The sequence below is a fragment of the Pyrus communis genome, chromosome 3 (assembly GCF_963583255.1).
Source record: "Pyrus communis chromosome 3, drPyrComm1.1, whole genome shotgun sequence".
Taxonomy (NCBI): Eukaryota; Viridiplantae; Streptophyta; class Magnoliopsida; order Rosales; family Rosaceae; genus Pyrus; species Pyrus communis.
This window is the reverse complement of record NC_084805.1, coordinates 26,279,564-26,306,783: the sequence shown is the minus strand read 5'-3', so window position 1 is coordinate 26,306,783 and position 27,220 is coordinate 26,279,564. Positions and strand designations below refer to the sequence as shown.

Genomic DNA, 27,220 nt, shown 5'->3' with positions numbered 1-27,220 from the left:
GACTGCCGCTAAGCTTGACACTTAGAGGAGTCCTCCGAGGAATCTTCCTAAACTCCGTGAAGGGTATGCGTCTTTCTAAAATATTGAGGTTTTAACTGTGGAAAGCTGTCATTTAGTATTACGGTCTAGTGATATTCCTCTTTATTTATAAGTGAGATGTCTTAGGTTCGAATCTCACTAAAGACGAATTTAAACCACATTATTGCTATGCTAACCCATCCCCCTCCCTTTGGTATATGTAATATCATTTGTTCAAAAAAAAAAAAAAAACTATGGGAAGCCCTAGTTTATAATGCAACTAAATTCTATAAAATAAAATAAAATAAACCTTTGATGCAAATAATGTGGGACGTCCCATTCTTTAACACACCTACTCACATCAAACCAATCTACTATACGATTGAAGAGCCAAATACATTTGGTTTAATACATTAAGAGCTATTATGCCGTATCAATCGAAAACTGAACCCTGCCATATATGTGATTATTCCTATGTAATATCATGTAACATTTTGTTGATCACTTTCCATGTGAATTTTATTTTCTTGGCTTCTAAAATAATCCATTATCATAGGCTAAGCTGAACTAGGTGACTGACATCCATCGGGTAAGTGTCCGACGGGTCGAATTCTGTGTAAGTTCTTGCTGCAGTGATGACATTCAAGGCCTCTGTAGGATGAAATTCGTCCCAGAACACGTACTCACTCCTATTCTGGCATGGAGTTTGCCCTTCAGCACATAGACCAAAACTATTTACTGGGCAGCAACCAACATTCACAACCTTGAATCCTGAAATTCGATGAACAAAATAGATTAATGTCACTTATTAATCATATAAAATGATTTTAATTAGTCCCCAAAATTATAAACTTGTACCAGCAGCTGTAGGGTCTCCTGAGCCCATTCCAAAGCTGTTGACATAGATGAATTTTGCATCGGTCAAATCGGTGTTGAGCTGATCGACCAGAGATACAAGATTTTGGTTAAATATTTGGGCGGCACTGTTCAGTTTATCAACACACGCGGACCCATTTGTACCAAACATTGAAATTGCACTTGGAGTGCATCCAATTAAGCCAATTCCAATCAATGCTACCTTCCTTGCTCCACTCTCGTACAAACTCTTTAAAAACAGTATGAAACATATTAACAATCATTTTTTTAATCAAATTTATGGGAAATGTTATTTAAACGTCTAGTTTGTCATTCTGCACATTTTAAGAAGATTTAAACGTCACGGGGCTGGCTAGAATGCAAAATGACAAACTGAGAATCAATAACAGGGTTAGGAGTCACAAAAGATATGGAAAAGTAAACAATTACAAACCATGATTTGGCGAGAATATTGTTGAACGAGAACAGTGGCATATTGCCCAGGGGTGTATAGGCGACTGGTGGGATAAAGTTCAGGCAAGAAGTAGTTATTAATGTAGTCATTGCTACCCATTCCGACTGAATATAAGCATTTATTCAAGTACTGCCCAGCTGATCGTTTACTTCTCAGAATAGAAGCAATGCGTGAGGCTGTGAATTTGTGATTCAGTAGCTGCTGATCTAAGCTGATAACAGCTCCCTGCAAATGCAAGGAAAGGTTCACTTTAATTAATACTAATTAAATTTTGCATATGGACAATATTACAGTATAAGTCATGCTTATTGTGATTAATTAGTAAATTTACCTGTTGGTATGAAGTTTCTGCTCGAATTCCTCCTCCGCCTGATGCATAATTCAAACCTTTTAATATTTCTGGGCCTCTGGCAGTTGCATATGGTGGGATGGGATTCTCAAAACCCAAAAGTTGAGCTGAAATTAGGGTAAACTTTTTCTAATCAGCTTCATTAATTTTTTTGTGCATGCCTTGCAACCCATACATCTAATAGATGGGTTAACATTTATAGATACCTTATATATAAACACACAAATGAATAGAGAACATAAAAAAGAAAAATTAAAACACACGCACAAGAATTTTCATCTTCTGCATGGCCCTAATTAATCAAGTTGGTAGCTAGCCAATTAGATTGTGTTTACTAAATTAAGGATCAATACACGTAAACATAAGGGAGGGGGCCGGAGAGTGTTTGAATCCAGGATTGAAGAGGAAAACCCTCTTTACCAGGTATCAAGCCAATTGGATTGAATTTACCAAATCAAGCCTACAACTCAAGCTTTACTAATTATGTAGTCGCTAGCTAGGATGTATAGGGAGGGCTATGATATGAACAAACAACAACTATATAGCGGGCACGTAAAAGAAATTTAAAGGAATAGGAGACGTTAAGACCTAATATGTCAACTGTGGTGCGGCCATTGCAAAACCTTCCTGTTGGTCCGGCGGGATAATCAATCCCGTAGGGATGGTAATTCACTTTGGCAGAGGTCTGGCGGTTGTTATTGTTACCATTGTCGGCCAATGAATCCCCAAAAATGAAAAAACAAGGTACTTGTGGTGCTCCATAAACAAGAGATGACTGTGACAGTAAAATCACCATAACCACAATCATCGTGAACCACATATTCGCCTCATTTGCCATTATTTTAGAAGATAATAGGACACAGAGAGAGAGAGAGAGAGAGAGAGAGAGAGAGAGAGAGAGAGAGAGAGAGAGAGAGAGAGAGAGAGAGAGAGGAAATAGGATATGAAGAAATCGAAGGGAGGAGGCAATATTTATAGAGACAAATCGAGGTTTCGAAATGTTACTTTGAATCTATATTAAAAAGTGGTTTCGTGGTTTTGCGCAATGTTGCTTTGTACATACAAAATTAACACATTTGTTGACACACTCTCCAATATAGGTGGATTCTACATACAATAGTAGTGCACACCTTTATTAGAGAGTGTCTCAGCAATGTGTCACTTTGTGTGTACAAATAATATTATTGCAGCAAGTGGTTTGTAGATCAGTTAATTAAGAGTGTTTATTCTTGCACTCGAGTTTAATGTTGATTATCTTATCGTTTGTTAAAAAAAAATATTATTGCATTTTTTATTGTATTATTATTTAGACATGAAAACTAATACACAATTTTTTTTCGAGGAAAATGGTAGTTTTATTAATAATCAAGCATTACAATCGTCTAATAAAACATCACGAATAAGGTTTGGAAGTTCCACAAACCAGAAGAAAACTAATGTTCTTGATCAATGAACATATGACGCAACTTAGTACTACGGTCTAGTGATATTCCTTTTTACTTGTAAATGAAAGGTTTTAGGTTCGATTCTCGCCAAAGGGGAATTTGAACCACATTATTACTAGTCCATTATAAGGCTTAGCCGACTCGCTCAATCCTTTAGTGTTGGTTATACTGTTTGTTGAAGAAAGAAAAAATGAACAGATGGCGTGGGCAAGGCAATGGGAGAGAGTTGGGGTAACCATTATAAAATGGGTTTAAATCCTCAATTGCCGGGAATCCGATCATAAAAAGATTTCATTCCCAGTTGAATTAATATTATTCTTCCCCGTGGATATGTTTATTAGAGTTGACTCAAGATTGGGCAAAGAATATTGAAGCTAGCAGCTGGTACAAGTAAGCTTCAATCATGGCATAAAACTGAAAGAAGGAATGATGATGTATGCATACAAATTGTTATGGCCAGTCTGTTTCAAGCATGACATATTTTATGCAAGTTTAATAAAAGCACGTGGAAGTTTAAGTACATTTTCTTTAATTTTTTACCTAAAGATGCTGATCTTTTATTTTATTTTCTAGAATTTATATACAATATTATATTGATGAAAAAATTACAAAAATCATGCAGTATAAAATTTGCAACTGACTCAGACAGCCAAAAATGAAGGGATAATTAGATGTTGACCATCGACTTGTTTGAGATATCAGTTTTGTCACCCATCAAAAGAATGTGCTGGAGGTCAACTGACCCATGCATAACTGGCAAAGTGCCGTTCACGGTTCATCAAGTAATTTTATTTATGTTAAACCCCAGCTTCCGGAGACAATCCAGAGCAAAAGTCGTCTTAAGAGGAGGAGGAAGGAGGAATTTGAAGCACTTCTGCTTTTCCTTCTTCCCTCTGCTCCACTCGGCTCCCTCTTTTCATTTTTCTAATCTGTTGTATTGAATAATAGCCCATTTTATGGTGACTAAATCTTCCTCTTAGTATGAGTTCCCCATCACTAATTTTTTGTCATTTTTCAATCAAATCCTTTTACCAAAATCCTCTCTGTTAGGTTTATTGGACGTAGTAGATGAGCTAAAATTTTGTGATGTTGGTCTTCTAGATTATACTGCAGCTTTTTTCCGTGTTATATTTTTTTTCTTTTGGCTTTTGTCTTTTGTTCACATCTCATGTTGGTGCGGTTTTTTCTAATGCAACAGGTAGTTAGTGATTTTGTATGCATATTAGCTATTGTAGCGGTCATTATTTATTTTTTAGTTTTGCTGTTTTTCTTCAAAGTTGGGGCTACTTGTATGCAAAGAGTGTTCCCTTAAGGGTTTTGTTGGCAATCTTGTGCACAATGTCTCCTATTTGGCGGATCATGAAGTGATTGAATTTCTAGTTGCCTGGATTGAAGTTCATTTGATTTTGGAATTCTATTTGTCTTCTTGTGCTTCTCGATCACACTAAAAAATCTGCCAATATGGTGGTTATTAGATTTGCCAAGTTGGCCTTTTTTATTGTTTTGGAAACCTCTTTGTTTGAGGATCCTTCGTATTTAATTCAGGATACCCTTTTTAAGTAGGTACATTTTCTTAAGATGCTAATAAAACTAGTATTGTTTCACTTAAAAAAATAAATTTTTACGTTGTTGATGTTAAAAATATTCTGAATTATTTTTTACTAACTGAATTTTTTGCTAGTAGTGTATGTTGGAGTCTTGGCAATTCGGAGGAGGACCGGGCGCTTTTGAGCCGTATATTAGCGTGTACGAGCTATACAACTTAGGTATATTTGGCACTAATTTATGGGTAATTTACATTTTACCCTTTAGATTTAGAATCCATTTCAATTCCTTACAACATTTTTAAAACATTTCAATTTCATACATTTACTATCATTTTATTTCAATTTCATACATCCGTTAGAAAATCCGTTAAGTAAACCGTTAAGTGATGACGTGGCAAATATGGGATCCACATTTGTGCTAACGTGGCTGCCAAATTTGTGCCATGTGGCAAAAATAATAATTTTTATGCATTAAAAATATTATAATAATCTACCCTTAAAATAAAAAAAACAAAAAAAACAAACCATATCTTCTTCCCCGAACCCTTCCCATTCTCTGTAACCCAAACACTCCATCCCACCCCAAGCCACCCCAAGCCGCCCAAAACCCACCCGTCTCCTACCTCATCACCTCCACCCCTTTTCTCCCTTCCCGACCTTCATCTCCCTGCAGAGCCGACTTGGTTATTCTCTGCCTACACTGCGACGCCAGAATACACGCCGCCACAAGTGAGAACCCCCTTATCAATCCACTATGACATCCAATCCGTCATCCACCGGTATCTCAATTTGAGTGAAAACCCTAAAATCCAAAGCGGCGTAATCGCCGTTGTCGTTGCTGATGTGGTTGCCGTTGCTGGCCGAATTGAGGGCGGTTGAGATTTTGGGGTGGTTTATGGCGTCCTTCTAGGGAGGAAGGAGAAACTCAAATTGTTTCGTTTTGACAGGAATCAATAAAAAAAATTCTGGGGGACGGTTCATGAATTTGAAATCAATCTATGGGTTAAGAAGTTGGAGTAAGGAGTTGTTGTTGAAAAATCTAAAACTGGAAAGGCATTTTAGAATTTTTATGAAAATTGAATAATGATCTAAAGATATCCATTAAACACAGTCTAAAAAAATGGATCAATCGTTGAATTCGTTTCAATTGAGAGATTAAATCCAGTATAAATATTAGAAAGGGCGGAAACCCCATCTTCACAAACATGAATAGATATATCTTTATTTTACAATTTTTCACAAAAAAGATTTATGTCCGGTGAGGTAGTCGAGGAGGGGCTTGCAGACTGCAATTGGGGAAAGTGACGGAGAGGGAGAAGTTGAGGTTTTGGTGGTGAAGGGAGGGGACGAAGGTCGGGAAGGTGAAGAGGGATGAGAGGGAGAAGGTGGGGGGGGTTTGCGGGGAGGTGGGGATGGGGTGGGGGGGGGGGGGGGTTGCAGGGGAGGTAAAGATAGTGGAGGAAAGGGAGAAGATGGGTTCTGGGTTTGGTTTGATTTTTTATTTTTTATTTTTAACTTTTCTTTGATTAATTATTTTGAAATGCATAAAAATTTTATTTTTTTGCCACGTGGCACAAATGTGGCAGCCACATCAACTCTTAACGGATCAATGGATAAAAAATGTAACAGATGTAATGACCCGTCCCTAAAAATTATAGTTTTCATAATTTTAAAATGTGAATTTATGAAAATGCCTTTCGAAGTAAATACGTTGACTTTTGTTGTGTCATGTAAGATTCATTTTCTTGGCGTATATTTGTAGTACTCATCGCTACGAACGCGTGGGCACAAATGAAACGCAATTTGGAATTGTAACCAAGGAGTTATTAACGAACGAAGTCGATGACAACATGGTCAATTGATTATTTTCTGGAATGCTCCAAATTTTTTGGAGCAAAATCTAGAAAGCCACGTGTGTGGCTGAGATTAAAGGAAATGAGAGATGGTCGGTGGAGATGAAAAATAAAGGAGAGAAAGAAGGGAGAGGTGAGGAGGACTAGAGAGAAGGGAGAGGGTGAATGACCAATTAGAGAGGAACAAAAGGAGGGGAAAAAAGTGAAAGGGGATGCACCGTATCACCCTTGACCCGGTTACACCCAGCCAACCTGCGCGACCCGGTTTTGACCCAAGGTTAATTCCAGCGGTTTTCTTCGATTTTCATACAATTGTAGCCAACCAACACCACCAATCAACTTGGTGTCATCCCATCTTCCATTCCCACCCAATTTTAATGGCTATATTGGTCATGATTTCACGACGAACATTCACGTCGGCTCCGAGGGCACCTATAGCAGTGAATCCGCCATTCCTGCAATGATTTCATGCAATTGCCACCACCACTGTACTTCCCATGAGCTTAGGAACAATGCCCAATCATTGGTTGGAGCATCGGAATCGATTTGAGGACGAATTTAAGAGTCACCCTTTTCAGGGTTTTGGACGAGTTCGGGTGAAATTAGGGTTTTTCCCGGCCAAATTGGCCTTAGTCATAATTATGAAAGTTGCTCCACTCATCGAGATCTTCATTCCTATAAAATTTGGGAATTTTTGGAGTTGTTGGATTTTCCGGCGAGTCAAGGCGGCTGGCCGCCATGCACGGCGGCGCGTAGAGGAAAAGCCCGAGGTCACTCCTTAGGTTTCTCGACGTGCCGAATCTGAATTCGCTATCCGTTTCCCCAAATTCTAACATTTTAGTAGAGTTTTACTAAAAGGTCCTTAATTTTCTTTAGGCACGTTGGCGAGAAGCGACATCATCCTCGTTAGTTCGGGTGGTTCTCGGGCAATAAAATCAGTGAGTGAACCCCTTCTAAACTTTTATTTTTTTTATAAAATATTAACTTAGCATGCATTTCATACTTCATGCATTGAATATGCTTTATATTACGTTTTCCAGATTTCTATATTTACTATTTATCGAAATTACGTTTTATTAAAAAGTATGAATTATTGGATTTGCATTTATTGGTTTCTATGGTTTTTTTTAATATAATTTATATTACAAATTTATGAATATGATTTGCCATGGATTTATGAGGCTAGGTTCAAGCTTTCAAGCTTTGATGTTTGATACAAGATTTTGAGGTATGTTTTTAGTACTTCTCTAGTGGCTTATCGGCACATCCGCACACCACGGGTATTATGTCTATGGCCATAGGACACAGATGATGGAGGAGTGAGATTTGATATATTATATACCCACAACTTCATTGTCGAAAGCGGTGTCGGACAACTTCACTAACCACGGCTAATGTCGGTGTGGATGTATGCTATTTTATACAGCTTCACCTACAGGTGATGGACAGGTTATTCAGCTTCACCTTCGGGTGATGAACAGGTTATACCGCTTCACCTTCGGGTGATGGACATGTCCTGCCTTCGGGCGACTATGAAACCCCTAGTTGAGTACCTTACTGTTGAGATTTACGGATTTGCCTTCGGGCGACGTTTTCAGCATTTTTGAACATGGTTTTACATGTATCGATTTTACAAACATTTTTCATTGCATGCTAGGGTTTTCATAAAACCTACTATGTAGTATTATATATATATGTTTTCAAAACAGGGGGTCATTATGTTCAAAAATAAAATGTTTTCCTATTATTAGTACTAATATTATAAACTTTGGTCCACTCACCTTTTCTGGTTATAGGTCTCATTCCCCTTCTTCATATCTTTTCCTAGTAATTCTTCCATATTATTTTTAGTAGGTGTATGCTCTAAACACGTTCCTACTTTGGTATAATCGTTCTAATTGCAGATATTTTATTCGTATGCATGTTTAAAATGGCTTCGTCACCCTCAGGTGTCGGCTAGCATGTGTTTACCCTGATATTTGGGAATATCGGGGTTGGGGCATGTCAACGGAGGTACTATATTGAAATAAAATAGTAGGTGAGGTATGAAAGTGAAATTTTTTGAAGATGTTGTATGAGGTTGTAATAGACCTCAAACCTGAGATGGTAAAGTGTAATTTACCCCTAATTTATTTACACACATAATTTTTTTTTTTTGGATAAATTACACAAAACTACCTCAACTATGGGTTGCATTACAATTTCATAACTTATGTTTTAAACATTGCAATGCCATATCTTAATTTATGAATTTGTTGCAATGTCATACCTATGTTAATTAGTCTATCAAATTGACCGTTAAGTGATGACATGACAATGCAAGGTCATATTTTGCTAACATGGTAGTTTACTTGTGTCAATGGTCAAACAACTTATAGAAATATTTAACTATTAAAATTATTTTAATTCATTTAAATACTATTTAAAAAAATTCAAAAAAAAAAAAAAAAACAACACAACACTCACCCCGCCTATCTCCTTCCTTCCCCATAACCCAGAACCACCATCCATCTCCCCTTTTTTCCTATATTCTCTCTCCCTTTCACGCTGCAACAGCGGCCTCGTCGACTTCGCCATCGTCCGCAAGCTCCAATCTCTAGGCTTCATGAACCTCGTCCTCCGCACCCACACTTAGCTCGACCTCACCCGCCATGCCGACGTCGATTCCTTTTTAGTCGCCGAGAAACCCTAATTCGTAATCCCTGCCAACGTCATTCACACCAATACCACGAATGCAATGGATTTCATCATTGTCAATCTCTAGATCCAAACCAACATCATTGATGGCACCTACCTATTCAATGTGACATCCCACATCGCTCAGGGGAGTGATCCTTATATATATATATATATATATTCTCATCCCTACCTAGCACGAGGCTTTTTGGGAGCTCACTGGCTTCGGGTTCCATGGGAACTCCGAAGTTAAGCGAGTCGTAAGCGAGAACACTCCCAGGATGGGTGACCCATTGGGAAGTTCTCGTGTGAGTTCCCAGAAACAAAATCGTGAGGGGATGGTCGGGGCCCAAAACGGACAATATCGTGCTACGGTGGTGGAGCGGGCTTGGGAAGTGGTCCCCCCCGGGCCGGGATGTGACAATCGCGTGACACGCTTAACTTCGGAGTTCCCATAGAACCCGAAGCCAGTGAGCTCCCAAAAGGCCTCGTGCTAGGTAGGGATGAGAATATACATATAAGGATCACTCTCCTGGGCGATGTGGGATGTCACATTTAGAGTCAAGAAGCTCATGTTCCTCGACCCCTCCTGCATTTACCCCAAATTTGCTCATCAGCCTATTCTTGCTTGTTTGCTTAATTTGGTTTCTTTTTCGTCCTCTGATGTAAATTACATGGCTTTCTTTGATTTTCTTGGCTGAACCCTTATGATTCAGAAATTGGGGTTTGATTGCTTTTGCATAAATGGTGGTTATGGGATGATGTATGGCGAGAGAGAGAAGTGAGGGGAAGGATGGGTTGGGTGGGGTGAGGGTCGTGAGGCTGAATTTTTTTTTTAATTTTTTTTTAAATAAATTAAAATAATTCTAACAATTACATATTTTTATTAGTTGGCACAAGTTGGCTACCATGTTAGCAAAATATAGCCCTGCATTTGCCATGTGATCACTTTAATGGTCAATTTAATAGATTAATTAACGGAGGTATGACATTGCAACAAATTCATAAATTAAGGTATGACATTGCAATGTTTAAAACATGTGGTATGAGATTGTGATGCGAACCAATAGTTGAGGTAATTTTGTGCAATTTACCCTTCTTTTTTATATATCTTTGTTTAGTTTGTTTGTTGTTTTAGTTTGATTTTAGGAGAAATTAGGTTCTCATCCTTCCTTTTGATATTCCATTGATTAAAATCCTATTCCTTTTCAATTTTTGATCAAGGTCCTTGTGTATTAATAACATCATTAATTATTTCAATAATAAAATATTTTTTATTTCTAAATATATTCATTTAATGTTAAAAATGTTACAATTAGTATATTTATATTTATGACTAAATTTTTTATCATATATTTTTAGTTTTAGTTTATACCCATTTTTAATTTATAATTCTTTTTTAATTTGTACCAATTTTCTTTTCAGTTTTAATTTGTACCCATATATTAAATTCTTTTTGTGCCCATATTTTTTAAAGTTTATTTGTATTTGTACACATATATTTTTTATTTGTTTTTTTTTCGCTAAATGTACCCATGCTAATTATATGTACCCATTCATGTAAAACTTTTTAATCTTAAAATGTACTCATTCTTAAATATACCAATTTGTTATATGTAAAATGTACCCTTTTTTATATAAAATATATTCAATTTTTTTAATCTATTTTTAAACTTATACGGGTACATTATTTTTTGTTTGATTTTAAAATGTGTCCATGTCAAGTTTAATCGAAGAAATTTACTAATGTTATTAAAAACCAACAAGGTTTTAATTAAAAAATATTCATAGCTAAGAACCGCATCCAAAGTCTCCCTTGATTTTAACAAACAAAAAAAATTCAAAATTTATTTTCGAACAATTGAAATCACTTTAATTAATTCTAAAAAAAAACACCTAGCATGCATATATAACACAATTGTTTACTTATCAGCAGCATTGCATCCTACTGAAGCACCCGTGAACCAGGTTTAGCACAAAAACTTAAGGGTGTATTTCATTATTAAATTGCTTTCTAGTTCTTTCAAATGATTCTTCATGAATACTTTGAAATTTTTATTAAAAAAAAAACCTTATTGTACTTGTAATAAAAAAACATTTTTAGGAAAAACTGAGTCAAGCCGATTTAAATTTGACGAAGTCAAACTCCTTTACGAATTAGGTTGCGATTCATAGGATTGATCAGCCCATAGTTCATGAGTTGGGGTAAAACATAAAATTTTGTTCCAGATCAAACCAAAACAACACATGTGACAATTACAATCTTATCTAGCTAGAGACAAATGTCGTGATTTATTGCTCATGATAAGGATGTTTTTTTTCTTCATCTGAATGAGATTTTCTAGTTACTCAAGGGTATTCCATATTCCCGTTATTAGATCATAAGCTAAAATGACCAAGCTCTATACTCCGAATCAGCATAGAATTTTCGCTTATGAATTTTATTCGCAATACTTCTAACTTAGCTAGATCTCGTTGACTTGAGGATTAATTTGCAGCTCAGCTAATTGACTCATATCCATAGGATATGTGTCTGAAGGTTCAGAAGCTGTGTATGTTCTGCTTGCACTGATCAAATTGCCGGCCTCAGTAGGATGGAATGAGTCCCAAAACACATATTCACTCCTATTCTGGCATGGAGTTAGATCGGGAACGCACTGACCAACTTCATCTGCTTCACAACACCCAGCATTCAAAACCTTGAACCCTGAAATATTAGATAATAGATTAATTTTCATCCAAATCATTTTTACAATTCTTGTGAAACCAAAGCATATATGTCAGATATAGAGAGTTTAAGTATCATAATTCGGCTATGGAACAGGCGTAGTGTTGAAATGATACATTGATAACATATTGATTCACCCTTGATATTATTGTGGATAATAAAACACGGACACGTTATGGATGCCTTCTCGACGATATCAATCCACATCCTTTCTTCAATAAAGAATAAACGGCTGACACAAAATTTATCAACCAAATTAAACAACGGGCGTCATATGCGAAAAAAAATTACATCTGAAATACGTACCAGCTAATGTAGCGTCCCCTGAGCCCATTCCATAACTGTTGATATAGATAAATTGTGAGTCAGTGAGATTGGTGTTGAGCTCGTCCACAAGAGAAACAAGTTTTCCGTTGAAAATTTGGGATGCATTGTTCATTATATCCACACATGCAGACCCATTTGTGCCATAGTTCTTAATTGCATCTGGAGTGCAGCCTATTAGTCCCAGTCCAACCAAGGCCACCTTCCTTGCTCCATACTGGTGCAACTTCTTTAAAAACATAATATTAAACAAAATAATCAATTTGTTGGTGGGTGTTAAGCAAGTGCAGAATCTAAGACATATTTCTTTTTAAATACCAGTCTTTTTCATGTCTAAGTTTTAGTTCACAGCAATTTTTTACAAAGAAAGGCATTGATAAAAAAAAAAATAATAAAGATATTTTAAATGACTTGTGACCTAATTTCAAATGTTTGTGACCTAATTAAGCTAATGTTTGAACTCAAGTAGCCCAAATGAAAGAAAAAGTGTACTATAAAATATATGTTATAAAAAAAAATCCAAAAAGGGTATTTAATCTTGTTGTTCTGCAACTCTTTTTGTTGGTTCAAGCAGTCCAATGACATTCTGAAATTAAAATAAAATGTGTTGATTAATAATTAATTAATTAATTACCAGTATTTGGCGAGTGTACTGTTTAATAAGAACATCAGCATATTCCTCAAGGGTATATTTTTGACTGGTGGTGTAATACTGAGGCATGAAGTAATTGTTGATGTAGTCATTGCTTCCCATTCCAACTGAATATAAGCACTGGTTTAATTGATTTTTGGCTAAGCTTTTCTTTCCAAATATGTCGATAATGCGCAACACTGTAGTTCTGTGATTCTTCAACTGTTCCCCCATGCTAATACGTGCACCCTGCAAGACAAGTTTATCAAACTTTTTATTATACAACAAATAGCTAAAAGCTGAGTTAATTTAAGTGATTAAGTATACCAGCTGCTTTCCACTTTCTTTTCTAATTCCTGCTGCACCAGATGCATAGTTCACTCCTTGGAGTATGTCCGTGCCATTAGCATAAGCAAATGCTGGAATGTAGTTTTCAAATCCCAGAAGTTCAGCTGTAATCAGAAGCTTAAGCTGTCAGAGAATGGACAACCAAGTATATCGAGCTTACACCCTCTCACGTGCAGATTCATTCTGCATACAGAGAGGCAAATCAACAGAGAAAGAGAGACAAACACATTAGCCAATGGTGTAGCCCCACGCTATACCCTCTAAAACCAACAAAGAAAGTGAGGAACGAGAATCGAATTCAATATCAAAACAAGACTCTGATACCATTAAACAACTTCTAAACACACAATTTTAAGCTGTAAAAAAACAATGTATATAGCTTACAATGTTTACTGAACACAAAAGGATCCCAAAATATAAACTACAATGTAGAAAAACTACGCTAATTTTTTTCGATATTTTGAAACTTTTAGTTCCAAACCATCTTAACCATCCAAAGTAATTTACCATATATAGTTTCTGTGATTGTACGTAAGAGCAATTCAAAGAAGAAAATGAAGGTGGAGAAGAGGCGCAGACCAAGAATATCAACGATGTTTCGGCCATTGCAGAACCTTCCTGTTGGGCCAGCGGGGAAGTCAATACCATACGGCTTGTAGTTGACTTTAGCCAATGTGGGAAGCTTGTTGTTGTTGCCAGGATCAGCTACTGAGTCTCCAAATATGAAAAAGCAAGGCACTTGTGGCTTTCCCAGGACAGCTTGTGGCTTTCCCTGAACGAATTGCTGCATGTTCGATACCCAAGATAGAGCAATCACCACAGCCAATAGTTTCGTACCACCAGCCATACCAAGAACAGAAAATACAAAAAACCAAAATCTAGAATAATATTTTAAATAGAAGAGAACGAGGCAAAAAGGTGAAAGCTAGAGTGACTATTTAAAGGTAGAAAATGGAATGGAACTTCTGGTGAGACCAAGACCAAGTTTGGCAACCACTCTCTTAGGGTGAAAAAAATATAAAATTATTTGGAAGCATTTAACACGTTTATTAACACTCTCTAATAAATATGAATTCTACAATTATATGTAAACTCTACTTATATTAGAGATCGCGTGTCGATCTTGTATTTTCAAATAAGATCACCCAAAAGAATAAAATCCTTGATATCGATATAATTTTCTTTACAAAAGGTCTCCCAGAAAAAGTATGACCAAAGGCACAAGAAAAAGTACGAAATATGACGATAAGGACTACATTAATGAGTAAGACAATACATAAAAGACGAAATTGATGACTTTGACATATAAAAGATCAAACTGATAAATTAGTAAAAGATAAAAGACCATTTGTGATGCAATTGGCCATTTACTATAATGGTGAAAATATATTGAATTTTTACATGACGTTGAAACCTCATCTTTAACTATTCTAATATTTAATCTAATAAAATTTATTATTTGAAAAAAATAAAGACCATTTATAATAAAAACTCAAAAGTAAAATAAATAATATTCAAAATCTCCGAGACTTCCGTACCTGCACTTTCATACCAAAAAATCACGTGTCTTTGATAAGAATTGTAGACAGCTCGATCTTCACCAATGAAAGAGGGTTGGCAGAAATTGTTGTTCACGTGTCTTTCTAAATAATTGTAACTCAAATAGTTAATAGTACTAAATATGTCGGCAGAAATTGCTGTTCAATTCCCCCCACTTCCCAAATATTAGTCAAAAATACCACTTCATTTTATGTTTTGTCAAGTCATCATGCACTCCTATATATCTCATTACTGTTTTCATAGTATAAATCTTGTAACATTTCCTTTCTACATAGTTTCTAACAATGAAAATTAATAAAAATGATATTTGAATTTGTCTACCATAAATCATTTTAGTCATTCTGTAAAAAAATATGTTAATATCTTCGTTAAATTATCACGTTAAGAACCACATGACCACTTTGTTAAGTTATTTTTGTCAAGCCAACTTCACTTAACGAGGATATTAATAGATTTTTCACGGAATGACCAAAATAATTTACAATGAACAAACTCAAGGACCACTCATGTTAATTTTCATTGTCAAAAATCAAAATGAAGAGTTATAGCAATACCAAAGAACCATTTTAGCTAAAAAGCATTTTCTTTCATGAGATATTGAGGCAAAGTGTTTAACCAAAAAAATGAAAATTTCCCACACTCTTGCAATATGTTGATTTCGGGATGCCGTGAATTTTGTTCGCGTCCATATATATATGTATGGGACCAGTAATATACATACATACATATATATATATATATATATATAATTATATGTGTGTGTTTGTGTTTGTGTGTGTGCGCGTGTGTGTATTCCTAACAAAAAATGGCTCAAATAGTTGGTCCATCGATCATTTCGATACTTTAATCGCCACGAGTACCTCACCTTCCAGTTACAGTGCATCTGTAATATATATTTATATGTGCATGTATATTTATACAACCAAATATATGTGGTTCTTAGAGAAGGAGAAAGAGAAAGAGATGCGATTATATAGTAATAATCAAGTTTGTCACATTGCCTGCAGATCATATATATACGGCCAAATTGCCACAGGACACTAAGTGAATCATGCCCTACCTATCTTTGGAGGGATACATAGCTTACGGCTACCCTTTTCAGCTACTGCCCGTACATGCAATGCAATGCAAGATCTATGAGTAGTCCCAAGTAAAAGGCGGGAAGTTTTGGCTCCTAGCCTCCTAATAAGCTTACAACTCTGGCTGGCGTTTTGGGCCTTTTGGGTTCCTATATATGCTTCTTAATTTTATTTGCAGTTCGGGCTCAACTCCTCACTTTACTTTAGCGGACCTACAGGTCGGGTTGGGGCTCTGTGCTCTTTCTTTCTGTGTGGGACGAGAGGAGAAAGGGGGAAGAGTCGACTGATGACATTGCCACATGTTTCTGTATTGGCCTCACGCTCCAAAACCCTAGCCATATATTGTTGTCCTCACACTCCCACTGGACCACAAACTACCATCGACTGTTCCTTTAGGTTGGGTTTAACCTGCAATGCTTCATCCTTTTGTATTGCTAGTATTATTCTGTTCCTATGGAACATTCTAGATGCATTTTTTGTTTTTTCTTATGTTGGATATTGTTATAAATTATATTAGCAATTTCGTAAATGTTATGCATGTGAGGCATGCGCAGTTATTAACGAAAACATTGGAAAAAAAAATAGGAAAAGGGATTAGTTGTCGAAAAACATGGGGTTTTATTCAATTTTTGTATTCAAAAGCTATTATAATTTACAACATTAGCCTTATAATATTTCAACTGGTGAAACACAAATATGGTTGAATAGAAGATTTCTCAGAAAAAAATATAGTCATGATTTAGTAGTTTGATTTGAGGAACCCCCAAATGTTATTAGGGAGAGTCTCAACCAAGATTTGTACTCTCGTTGGGTTAGTTATATAAAGTTGTCGTTTTCCTTTCAAGATATATACACACATTAGAGGAAGCATGATGAGGGCATAATGTTGGTGGATATTTATAGAAAGAAAATTTAAATTAAAAGTTGTGGTGTAAATGAAAACATGAGTGAATTCTGATAAGAGTGGTGTGCAAATGGAAACCGGACAAAGAAAAGATTTTTTTTTTTTTGGGGACAAGGAAAGTACATTCATAATAATGGCTTCTTTATCAAGAGTTTTTACTCTATGAAAAAAGATGTTGTTGACCACTTAGTGTTACGGTTTATGAAAAAGTCTTAAATTTGATTATCATCAAAAGTGTTTCTAACCAAATTATTATGGCTAGTTCATTATGAGATTCAGTCCACTTTTGTATCTTTTAGTGTAGATAATATCGTATATGTTAAAAAAAATTTGCTTAGGCTTATTTATAAAAAGTTTATTTGAGAGAACTGTGGAGAATTTTTTAAGCAAAATGAAGATCACAAGCCAACAAAATTTGTAAAGCAAACATTTAACAAGGTTATTTGATAGAATTTTAGAAATTTAGTTTGAAGAAAAAAAAGAAGCAAAATGAAGATCACAAGCCAACAATATCGAGTCATTGACATGTCACATTAGTAATAATTGCACTTATGCAGCCGACATATGTGATGACACCAAATGTGGGGATATATAATGCTATTCACCTATTTAACCTGTCTGTAAAGTTGACAATGAATGTCGGGCACTGGGGAAAATAATTGAAATTGAGACGGGGTCGGCGAGACCACTCATGGAGCTTCTCTTTTTCTCTGAAGTAAACCAAACAAACTCAATTTCGTATTAATTTAATCCCTTCAGTAGTCCACAAGAAGAAGATCAAAGTTTGATGAACATTTCAAAATTCTAAAAACCAAACATGATTAACTGCAACAAAGAAAACCATGACGTACAAGAAAGCACGACGTATTATATAGGTGCTAGTTTTTTTATGATACGATGCAATCATGCAAGCATGATTATATGCCACTGCAGCCATAAATCAATGATTATGTGGATGATGACGACGACGACGATGATTAAAGAAGGGCAAGCCGGCGTATATCGACAGGGTAAGCGTCCGAGGCCTGAACGGCGCTGTATGCTCTCCTTGCTACAACAGCATTGCCAGCTTCAGTTGGATGAAATGCATCCCAAAATAGATACTCATCCCTATTTTGGCATGGAGTTTGGAAAGGAAGACATGTAATTTGGCCATTGTTCCTCCCTACCCCACAGCACCCTGCGTTTGTAACTCTAAATCCTGAAATAAAACACACCAGAAACACACAAAAAAGAAAGAAAAAAATCCTAGTGAGTTTTAATCCATAATTAGGGCAGACTTCATGAACCACTCTAAAAAATTATCTTGAAAATACAAAAGAAATGTTTCGACATTTTTACCTTGATTTTGCTCTTTACTAGTCGATTATGTTAAAATTAACTGAAAAGCAATCACGTGACCAAGAGAGGGAATTTTCATTTTTACTACTTCATCAGGCAATTGGTGATTGCGTGATTGCTTATTCATTAATCTTAACCGAATCAACAAACAGAAGAAAATCGGGTTATGTCGCAACAGAAAAAAAAAAAAAAGGGTTGTATTTTCAAGATGAATAACATATGGTTTTTGAAAATTTCCCTTTGTAATTACCATATTGTGCAGGGTTGCTTATTATGTCCTGGAAAATGCCATAAGAGTCTACGAAGATAAATCTTGCATCTGCTAGATTAGTGTTGAATTCATTGGCAAGTGCCTTGAGCTTGCTATTGAAAATTTGGTTTGCAGAGTTTATTTTTTGTACGCATGAAGAACCATCTGGGCTATTTTGTGCCAATTCATTTGGACTGCAACCTATTTGACCAATTCCAAACAACACAACCTTCCTTGCTCCATAATTGTACAAAATCTATACAGCACACATCAATCAACATTAAATAATTACAATCTAATGGTTTTAAAGGAAACCACCTGATTAAATTTCATAATATAGTTACACTCACATATATATATGTATGTATGTACATATACATATGTACATATACATATACATATATTATATTTATGTTATATGCAAATTACCAAAATCTATACATATTATATATATATATATAACAAGTAACACATGGCCATAACTTAAGGTGCATTCTCATTTTGTGTCATATTTACGCTTGCTGTTATCATAGTTTATATGAGATAACTTCAAGCTACCCTGAGATCTATCTAAGGGAGTGTTACGATCTTATGAGAAATGTTCTTTATCAAATTGTCAAACAACATAATATATTCGATTGTTTGATGGAATAATGCTGCAGCTTCTGTATTAACAATATAATTTCATAACCATAAAACAATATTGGTCTTGATGAACCTAAATGCACAAAAAATGCAGGAAGGGGAAAAAGACTAACCGTCAGCTGTTGACCGTAATCGTGAATGAGCGAATCAGCATATTCCTCCGGGGTAAATTGGTTGCCGGTGGAGTAAAACTGGGGCATGAAATAGTTGTTAAGGTAATCGTTGCTGCCTAATCCAACTGAGTATATGCATTTGCTCAGATAATTTGCAGCTTGGTCCTCATCACCTAGTAAGTTGACCACTTGAGACACTGTGTTTTGGTAATTCTTTACCTGACCACTAAATGTAATCCGATCACCCTACAACAGTAATAAAACATGATTGAATATAATTAAAACACATTAATTAGAATAATGTTATAATGAAAATATGTGTCATGGAAAATTTTAATCACCAATTGGCGTCCAGTTTCCTCTCTAATTCCAGCAGCTGCAGATGCAAAGTTAACTCCTTTGAGTACATCTTGGCCTCTAGCAGTTGCATAGGGAGGGATGAAATCATCAAAACCCAGAAGCTCAGCTGCATGCAGATAATTTGAAGTCATCAGTAACTCCAGTTATGGTGGATTTCACTGTTTTGGTAAGTGGTTTGTGTCTCCCATGTAACATCCATGGTTTTTACTTTTCACACATTCGGTTATTTCCCCCACTTGAATTATATGATCATGTAACTAAATATATGGGATTTCTGAATTTTTAGAAAGCAACATGTGAAAGCGTCAGAGAAATAAATTCTCCCTTCAATGTCATAAATGATGAAAACAGACTGGTTGAGAGCTACTATTCTTTGTTGCTATTTTTATTTTTTATTTTTTGGTAAAACTTTGTTGCTATTTTTATTTTCAAAAAACTAATAGAAGGCTGCATGTACACAAAATCCAAGACAAACATAGAGAATTCTTGGTCTAAAAAATTTATCACCAACTGCAGGTTTTCACAAATAATTGGCATGAGATTTATGCAGAAATTAAGTGATCATAATCAGCTAATTAGCAGAACATTATGCATGTCAAAAACACAGAAAATAGGATTTGAAATTCCACTATTTCAGTTTTAAAATTTTGTTTAGAGAAAAAGTACTATATTCATTTATGCAGAGAGAAAGTACAAGAAGACAGTGTGCAATCTTGTGGCCGAAACTAAAACATTGCCGAACCAACATTACGACGTCATATTATTTTACTTATTTGGATGGATCAACTAGCACTACATCACATTAATGAATATTATTGCAAGAAAGAACCTCTCATGAGGATTTTATAAAACAAAGAAAAGGGCAAGCATGCATGGCAAATGTAAGTGGAAAATGAGAACGAGAGAGCTGGAGGGAGGGAGAGAGAGAAGCTCACCAACAACATCAACGGTGGTTTTTCCGTTGGAAAATCTTCCGGTTGGTCCACCAAAGTCGACCCCATAAGGCAAGTAGTCAGCTCTGGCCAAGGACTGAAGCTGGTTGTTATTACCATTGTCAACCAAAGAGTCGCCAAAAATGAAGTAGCAAGGCACTTGCGGTTCAGCCCTAGCGCCACTCCACCACAGGCTCACGGCCAAAACCACCACGGAAACCAACCACATTCTCCTCGCCGTTCCCGCCATCATAATATCGACCCCAATTTAGCAATAAAAACTAAAATATAGAGGAGGAAGAATGAGAAGGACCGAATGGCTAGAAAGGTGAGAGAGAACCCCTGAAGAATGAAGATGATGAGGATATATAATAGCAAGGAAGCAATAGCATGCAATGCATAGCTTTTACAGTTGAGAAAGTTGGTTCGAGGCATTAACTACACCCGGATATAATGTGAGAGACTGTATGGCAAAGCCCAGCTCTGACACCTCTCTCTATATTTTTCTCTCTGAATTTCTCTTAATTTTTTGCATCCCAATACCTCTCATCAATAAGTGTTGCGTATCCAATGTACATCTTGGCCTTTGTCAGTATTTCTAATTAAAATTCAACGACACACTTACATTAATCACTGTATTAATTCAATCTGTAACTAATCAGCATTGCATAATGGTAACCTCATGAATAAGTGAATAACATATATATTTGCTCTTTAATTTCCATGCACTAAATTTGTGCAGCTCCTACGACGACCCTAGCTAAGTGAGACACCATTGGCTCTAGATTTGCGCAGATCTATTTTTGTCATAGATGAAGTTTGACCCAAGTGTTTTGACAACATGTTTAGTTACTTGGAATGAGTTGGAATTGTTCTAAATCTTTTTTATTTACATGGGTGTTCAGTGGCGGAGCTAGACTTGGTATCACAGAGGAGCGTATAGCTTAAATATGTATGAAGAATTATACATATCCGCCTTTGTAAGTTTGTGCAGACTTCAAATGAGTTTTTGGAATGTGGGGGGTCACATCTACTTCAGGCTTATATGCATATCCGCCTTTATACGTATTGGAACTATTTTGATTATTATATACGTGTTCAAACACATAATTAAAACGCATCTGAGTTCTATATCACAATCCTATAATCTAATACTTTAGTAAAAATTAGACTGATTCGGAAGGGATAGATGATCACATTATTCATTCCCTATCATGTGTGTAATACTACATGTACATGTCTATGCTACACTAGTTTTGGACCTGGTAAACATGCTCGTGTTTGGTGATCTGCAAAACTATTGCAAAGTCAACTCTTCTCTCTAGAGCTCTGTGATCCTCTCATGCAGTCTCTCTGTCCATTTTACGTTTACTTTGGCTCCTCGCTATTTAGTGCATTGCAGAACTGATGAAGCTGAGATTCAAGAATCAAGACATTATTGGTGTGTGAAGAATCTGTGTAGCAAGAAAAATGCTACGGATACTATATTTTTGTACTATATTGGTGTATCATAATGTGGCAAATGTTCCGTCAGTTAATAAAATTTATCTCATTGAATGTTAGTTGTATGTATCATTTATCACATAAAACAATATACTAATTGAGTATAATATATGATCTCTTTAGCATTGTTCGTCTAATAATGATATCGGTCTCGAGCATGTTCTACAAAAATTTATACCTAACCTATCCACATGCAATTTAATGTGGGAGCTAGGGTGGCAATCTTTAATGTTTTGGGCCAAGTTAGTTTCATTGCAATTGCATTGCTGCATTGCATGCCCTGTAAGGATAAACGCCCTTACAACCATCTCCCTCGCATGATTGACAAGAAGACTGGATACACAATTTGGTAAGAAAATATGTCTTTTCTAAAGTTTTCATCGACTTATATACGTCGTTGGTCTCTCTTTCATGTGGAAGGGGAAGACAAAAATTGCACTGTATAGTGAAAGCCAAGAACAAAAGAAGCAAACCCAGCTACCCAAAACATGGCCAGCAGTAAATAACCTAACTTTCTTTGGCCAAAACAGTGAGCACCTAACTACAAAAGAAGCAAAAATAAACCCCAAAGAAATGTGTTAGAGAAGCTAAACATTAGCGAAAAAGGGTTTGACTAAAACACATACATACACTTGAAAATACAATGATTAGGGTCTATTGAATGACACATTTGTTCCATTTAGTAGTACATTCAGTCCATAAAATGGCGTAGCATCACTTCAAATGTTTCATATAAACCATTTAATTAGTCTAATGCATCATTATATGATTGATCTGGTGCATCGTCTTATTAGTTGTTTTTAGGTGTTTGTCTTTAGTATTTGTACTTTAAAAAACTTGACAAGTTATACTAGTCAATTTGACAGGGTAGGGTTAACCCTTTTTAAGTTGACTAAGAAGTGAAAGGAAAGCGGCACCTCCATGGAAATCGATCTTTCTCATCTCATCAATCCTCTTGATCCACGGTGGTCCTTGAGCCGAAGAAGTCAAACATTACATTAATACAGGGCAAAATCATTTATATTGTGTTATCTTCTTCGCCATCTCTCTCACACTCTTTATCGGAGAGGTCATTTGGCTGGTTTCCTGCTGTGGAATTTGAAAGTTTAAAAGGCTTGTATAGCTTTTGCCATTGCAAAAGCTAAACACTGCTTGTATTTATACGGAAATGCTCCTAGATAGCACTATTTATCGTGACAAATTGAGAGTATGTTGATACTCTATGAGGTTTTTCATATTTATCCTTAAATCTAAATGTTCATATCCAAATCTGACACAATGAATAATCCACGAAAAACATGTTTAGCTAATCAAATTGTTATCCCTAGAGACAATAAGTCACTAGTTCAAACATTTTTCTCCTTATATGTTTTCCAAACTGATATGCTAAATTACTCTAATCTATAAAAAGAAACTCTAACATAAGTGTAAAAAGCGTACACCATTGCTTCAACTACCTAACATAACCACATCTACTTCTCTTTTAGGCTCGCTTTGTACCTATAATTAAATTGAAATGGATAACCTACTAAAATTAAAAGTAAGTTGAACTTGAAGGAAGATATTATAAAATTACGACCACCCAAAGAATATAAGATTGATTACTCAGAAATAAAACTTAATAACTGCAAATGGTAGGATTCTAAAAAATAAATTTTCTTCATAGCTAATCATCTTCTAATTCCCTCGAAAACGCGAGAGCTTAAAAAATTTGCTTGTGAGTTTGTGAGTGTGAGGGAATAAATGTCTATAACTTGATACACATGAAAGAAATGGTTCCATTACATGCACGCTCTGCACAAACAAGATTTGAAGAGCATGAGTTGGATCAGCAGAACCAAGACCCGTGATTATTTCTTTAATATAATCAAATGGAATTTTGGGACCAAGTTTATAAACTTTGAAAAAGGATAAGATGAAGGAAAGATGGAATTTATAAGCATGTGATAACAGTTAAGTGTTTTTGGTCGCAAGGAGTGACACAATTTAAACACGTAGTTGAGATACTGTACTAGTACTACTATTTACTACTTAGCCATGTCACATCACCTATTAAATATCTGCTTCAATTATTTCGTCACCCACCACGTGCCACTTATTTATGGAAATCACTGTATATCTGATTAAACAAAATCTAAGCTTTGTTCCATCTTTATTTGCAATAGAGAAAATGGATTTGGAGAAGCTGAGTCCACAACATAATAATTCATATGTTTGGGTATGCATGGTAGGTAAGACTGATAATTTTTTGCACGATTCATTTATATGATGTGTGAAAATAACATGTTTCAGATAAATATGTTAACGAGTCATGTTATTATCAAGTCACTTGTTAAAAACACGTTAACGTATCATAAATGTGATTGTTAAAATAACGGGTATAACATGTAAACAACACGAACACGAACCATTTGCAAGGTCTAGATATAAGACACGACAATTTCTTGCGTAACCCATTAACATGATGCAAAACCACACGACCCGTTAACAATTGGGGTCGTTATTGAGTCTCCTCTTAAGAACCCTTTGAGATAACGAATTTTACACGATACGATCCGTTAATATATTAATTATGACACGAAAACAACAAAAACATAACAAACACGACTTGATTGCCGGGTCTAGTGCTAGGCCATGATTGAGTTCTAGCAAGAACACTTTTAGTAGAAGAGCATTTTTTATAGTAGGGAACTTTAACGAAAAGGTTCTAGTATTGTTTACTTTAACGAAAAATCACATTTTTACATTAAAAAGTCAATTATAGTACTATTCACTTTACCTTTTATTTTATCTTTATGGTTAAAACTCAAAATTTTCAAATCTTTTTCATTAATTTTTTTTTTTAATAAGAACTCTCAAATATGTCAAGGACTTTTTCATATGCGCTTTTAGATCGACGCTATTTTAGTGTTTGGTAGAACCAGCCATAAAAGCATTTGGACTTCTACATTTTTAATTCAAAAAATTGGGAGGTGTAAACAGTTTGAAAAAGTCGTCACACCCTATCTTGGTGAAAAAAATTAAATTGGGATATATAACTCTTTAATTTGAAGGTATAATGAGGGGATAAATGAAAAAAATTATGTCCAACACGAGGGTAGAAGATGAATTATTTACGGTAAAAACTTATCCATTATAATTCTTTATAAAATGGAAGGAATGGAAATAATGAGTTTTCTTTATGTCTTACCTTCTTTTCATCCCCACCAAATGAAAAATATTCACTTCCACTTCCGATATGTCTTAAAATTAGAAAGTCTTGTTCTATTACAATCTAATCATACATATCATGCATGCCCAATGTGACAAAGAAAAAATTATACTTCTAACTGAAGCATTTGTGAGTTAAAGTTATTCCTACAAAATGAGAGATTTTTCTTTGTGTTCAAAACGCGAGCTTGTATTTATAATATAAGTGCATAGAAGTTTTTATATTTAAGTATTTCTTCATTTACAAAATGTTCGTGTTTCAAGTAAACCGAAAAATTTCTCTTACAAAAGCAGATCCAACAACAAAAACAATATCCAAAGTTTATGGCAAATTGACACTACATTGGAGAAGCAATAAATAAAGGAGTCCATTGTCCTCTAAGTTGAGGCCCCATAACCAAAGGGCATAAAAAACAAACGTGACAAATTTTTGTAATGTATGATGAAAGAAAATAAAATTACAAGCCATAAAATGTCATAGTTCTTGATGGTTGGTGGAACCGTATTTCAATCCCAAATCCTTGAGGATTTGAACAACACCTTGCAAATCATCGGAGCCCAATTCAAGACAATCCCTTAATAGCTCGCCCTCCACCACCTCTCTCTGCACCGTCTTCACCAAGTCTCTCAACGCTCCCTGCCACAAAACCCCAACCGTAGTGTCACACATTTTATAACACGTGTATATATTCGATAACGCTCGCGTAAAAACCGTTGTTCATGGATGCTACGGATTAAGTAACACGTCGCAATAAAATATTTTACAAAAATGATTCACCAGATGTTTAAAGGGTTTGTTTGAAAATGCTTCCGAAAAAAAATAAAAGTTAACCATCAGAATGTTTTTTATTATATTTGACCTAAAAACATAAACGTACTTGATATTTAGGTAAGAAGTGATACGGTGCGTACCGAATGATAGAACACATTGAGGAGCCGACGGAGCAGCGAATTGGAAACCCTGAGGATACTTTGGTAATTCTGAGCGACCCAAGCGGCTCTATCGGAGTCCGATTTCCTCTGAGTCAGGTCACCCAGCCACCTCAGCAACTCGTTCGCGTCCGAAACGGCGCCGTATACCACCTCCGTATTGGGGAGGTCCCTCCACGCGTAGTTCCAGAGGTAGTCCCAGCCGGCGGACCGCATGAACCCCCACACGCCCATCTCGAGACCCCGCTCCAGCTTCGACGCGACGGCCCTGGCCCGCTCCGATCCCGAAATGTCGCCGCGTGATGCGCGGAGGTTGGCCACGCGCGTCATGAGCGAGTGGGCGAGGGAGAAGAGGGTTCGGTACTGATAGTAGGAGAAGGATTGGGAGGGCTGTGCTGTGGTCAGGAGGAGAACGGTGAGGAAGAGAAGGGTTGGGTGCGACGGCGTCGTTTTCGCCATAGGGTTTTCTGGAGCTCTAAAGTGTCTGATGAGTGATCGACGGTTGAAAATGTTTGACACTTATCGTTCCGGAAATTGGAGCGAAGAAAGGTTGGTGGGTCCTACACTTTTAGTTCCAGAAATTGGAAGCGAAGAATAATTGGTGGGTCCTACTACTGGTGGGCTGATGATGAGCCCAAGGGAACTTTTCGTTATTGGGCTTTATTTAGATGCCCAATAATATTTCAGGATTTACATTTTCACAAGCGAATGTTAACGATAACGTGTGGCCTTAACACTACTTTGCACGCAGAGACGGTGTAATCAATCCATTCAAATTAGTGCCGGTGTTGAGTGCGTTTTAACTTGTGACGGAGACTAACGTGAAACGGGAACGCTATAGTGAGAGTGTCCTAAATTATTGATGATGAGTGCGCTTTAACTTGAGCCGAAGATTGACATGAAGCGAGAACGCTGTAATGAGAGTGTCCCAATCATTTTATGCTTTGTCACATGCTTTAGCTTTTTCATGCATAATTGATTCCAGACACTATCACGCTGATGTCCTTATTTCGTGTAAGTTATTTTCAACTACTGCTTTTCAGTCTAAGGTAACTTCTAAAAGTTCTCATTATGCAACTAAATACCAAATTTGCTGCATACGCATAATGAAAAATAATGTCAAATGCACATACATGGATTAAAA

The 27,220-nt window shown here is 36.0% G+C and overlaps 4 protein-coding genes across 5 annotated transcripts; all 4 read right to left on the bottom strand.

Annotated features, from left to right (window-relative positions):
• Nucleotides 1-444: 444 nt before the first annotated feature.
• LOC137727236 (GDSL esterase/lipase At1g29660-like) lies at nucleotides 445-2,535 on the bottom strand. Its single transcript, XM_068466096.1, has 5 exons — nucleotides 2,286-2,535; nucleotides 1,680-1,804; nucleotides 1,328-1,573; nucleotides 877-1,123; nucleotides 445-789 (listed from the first exon to the last, which is right to left on the bottom strand). The coding sequence occupies exons 1-5, from the start codon at nucleotides 2,533-2,535 to the stop codon at nucleotides 569-571; spliced, it is 1,089 nt and encodes a 362-aa protein (XP_068322197.1). The 3' UTR covers nucleotides 445-568.
• Nucleotides 2,536-11,490: 8,955 nt separating this feature from the next.
• LOC137730145 (GDSL esterase/lipase At1g29670-like) lies at nucleotides 11,491-14,291 on the bottom strand. 2 transcript variants are annotated; one of them, XM_068469211.1, is made up of 5 exons: nucleotides 13,757-14,291; nucleotides 13,229-13,353; nucleotides 12,905-13,150; nucleotides 12,253-12,499; nucleotides 11,491-11,925 (listed from the first exon to the last, which is right to left on the bottom strand). In XM_068469211.1, the coding sequence occupies exons 1-5, from the start codon at nucleotides 14,094-14,096 to the stop codon at nucleotides 11,684-11,686; spliced, it is 1,200 nt and encodes a 399-aa protein (XP_068325312.1). In that variant the 5' UTR covers nucleotides 14,097-14,291; the 3' UTR covers nucleotides 11,491-11,683. The 2 variants fall into 2 exon arrangements, with proteins under 2 accessions (XP_068325312.1, XP_068325313.1); XM_068469212.1 differs by having other exon boundaries at nucleotides 13,829-14,291.
• Nucleotides 14,292-17,383: 3,092 nt separating this feature from the next.
• Nucleotides 17,384-20,772, bottom strand: LOC137730015 (GDSL esterase/lipase At5g45670-like). The gene is made up of 5 exons (XM_068469077.1): nucleotides 20,437-20,772; nucleotides 19,483-19,607; nucleotides 19,142-19,387; nucleotides 18,384-18,639; nucleotides 17,384-17,993 (listed from the first exon to the last, which is right to left on the bottom strand). The coding sequence occupies exons 1-5, from the start codon at nucleotides 20,684-20,686 to the stop codon at nucleotides 17,770-17,772; spliced, it is 1,101 nt and encodes a 366-aa protein (XP_068325178.1). The 5' UTR covers nucleotides 20,687-20,772; the 3' UTR covers nucleotides 17,384-17,769.
• Nucleotides 20,773-25,450: 4,678 nt separating this feature from the next.
• On the bottom strand, nucleotides 25,451-26,584 carry LOC137729963 (uncharacterized). Its single transcript, XM_068469015.1, has 2 exons — nucleotides 26,059-26,584; nucleotides 25,451-25,783 (listed from the first exon to the last, which is right to left on the bottom strand). The coding sequence occupies exons 1-2, from the start codon at nucleotides 26,533-26,535 to the stop codon at nucleotides 25,622-25,624; spliced, it is 639 nt and encodes a 212-aa protein (XP_068325116.1). The 5' UTR covers nucleotides 26,536-26,584; the 3' UTR covers nucleotides 25,451-25,621.
• Nucleotides 26,585-27,220: the final 636 nt, after the last annotated feature.

Bases quoted from the DNA above. Each gene is read 5' to 3' on its own strand.
- LOC137727236 (XM_068466096.1), bottom strand. From the start codon at position 2,535: ATGGCAAATGAGGCGAATATGTGGTTCACGATGATTGTGGTTATGGTG. The intron at 1,805-2,285 runs GTCTTAACGTCT...CCCTAATTTCAG, and splicing joins CACCACAGTTGACATATTAG to CTCAACTTTTGGGTTTTGAG. The intron at 1,574-1,679 runs GTAAATTTACTA...TTGCATTTGCAG, and splicing joins CAGAAACTTCATACCAACAG to GGAGCTGTTATCAGCTTAGA.
- LOC137730145 (XM_068469211.1), bottom strand. From the start codon at position 14,096: ATGGCTGGTGGTACGAAACTATTGGCTGTGGTGATTGCTCTATCTTGG. The intron at 13,354-13,756 runs GTAAATTACTTT...TTCTGATTACAG, and splicing joins AATCACAGAAACTATATATG to CTGAACTTCTGGGATTTGAA. The intron at 11,926-12,252 runs GTACGTATTTCA...CTAATATTTCAG, and splicing joins AGGGGACGCTACATTAGCTG to GGTTCAAGGTTTTGAATGCT.
- LOC137730015 (XM_068469077.1), bottom strand. From the start codon at position 20,686: ATGATGGCGGGAACGGCGAGGAGAATGTGGTTGGTTTCCGTGGTGGTT. The intron at 19,388-19,482 runs GTGATTAAAATT...TTACTGTTGTAG, and splicing joins AGGAAACTGGACGCCAATTG to GGTGATCGGATTACATTTAG. The intron at 17,994-18,383 runs GTAATTACAAAG...GTTTTATTTCAG, and splicing joins AAGCAACCCTGCACAATATG to GATTTAGAGTTACAAACGCA.
- LOC137729963 (XM_068469015.1), bottom strand. From the start codon at position 26,535: ATGGCGAAAACGACGCCGTCGCACCCAACCCTTCTCTTCCTCACCGTT. The intron at 25,784-26,058 runs GTACGCACCGTA...GTTTTGTGGCAG, and splicing joins TCAATGTGTTCTATCATTCG to GGAGCGTTGAGAGACTTGGT.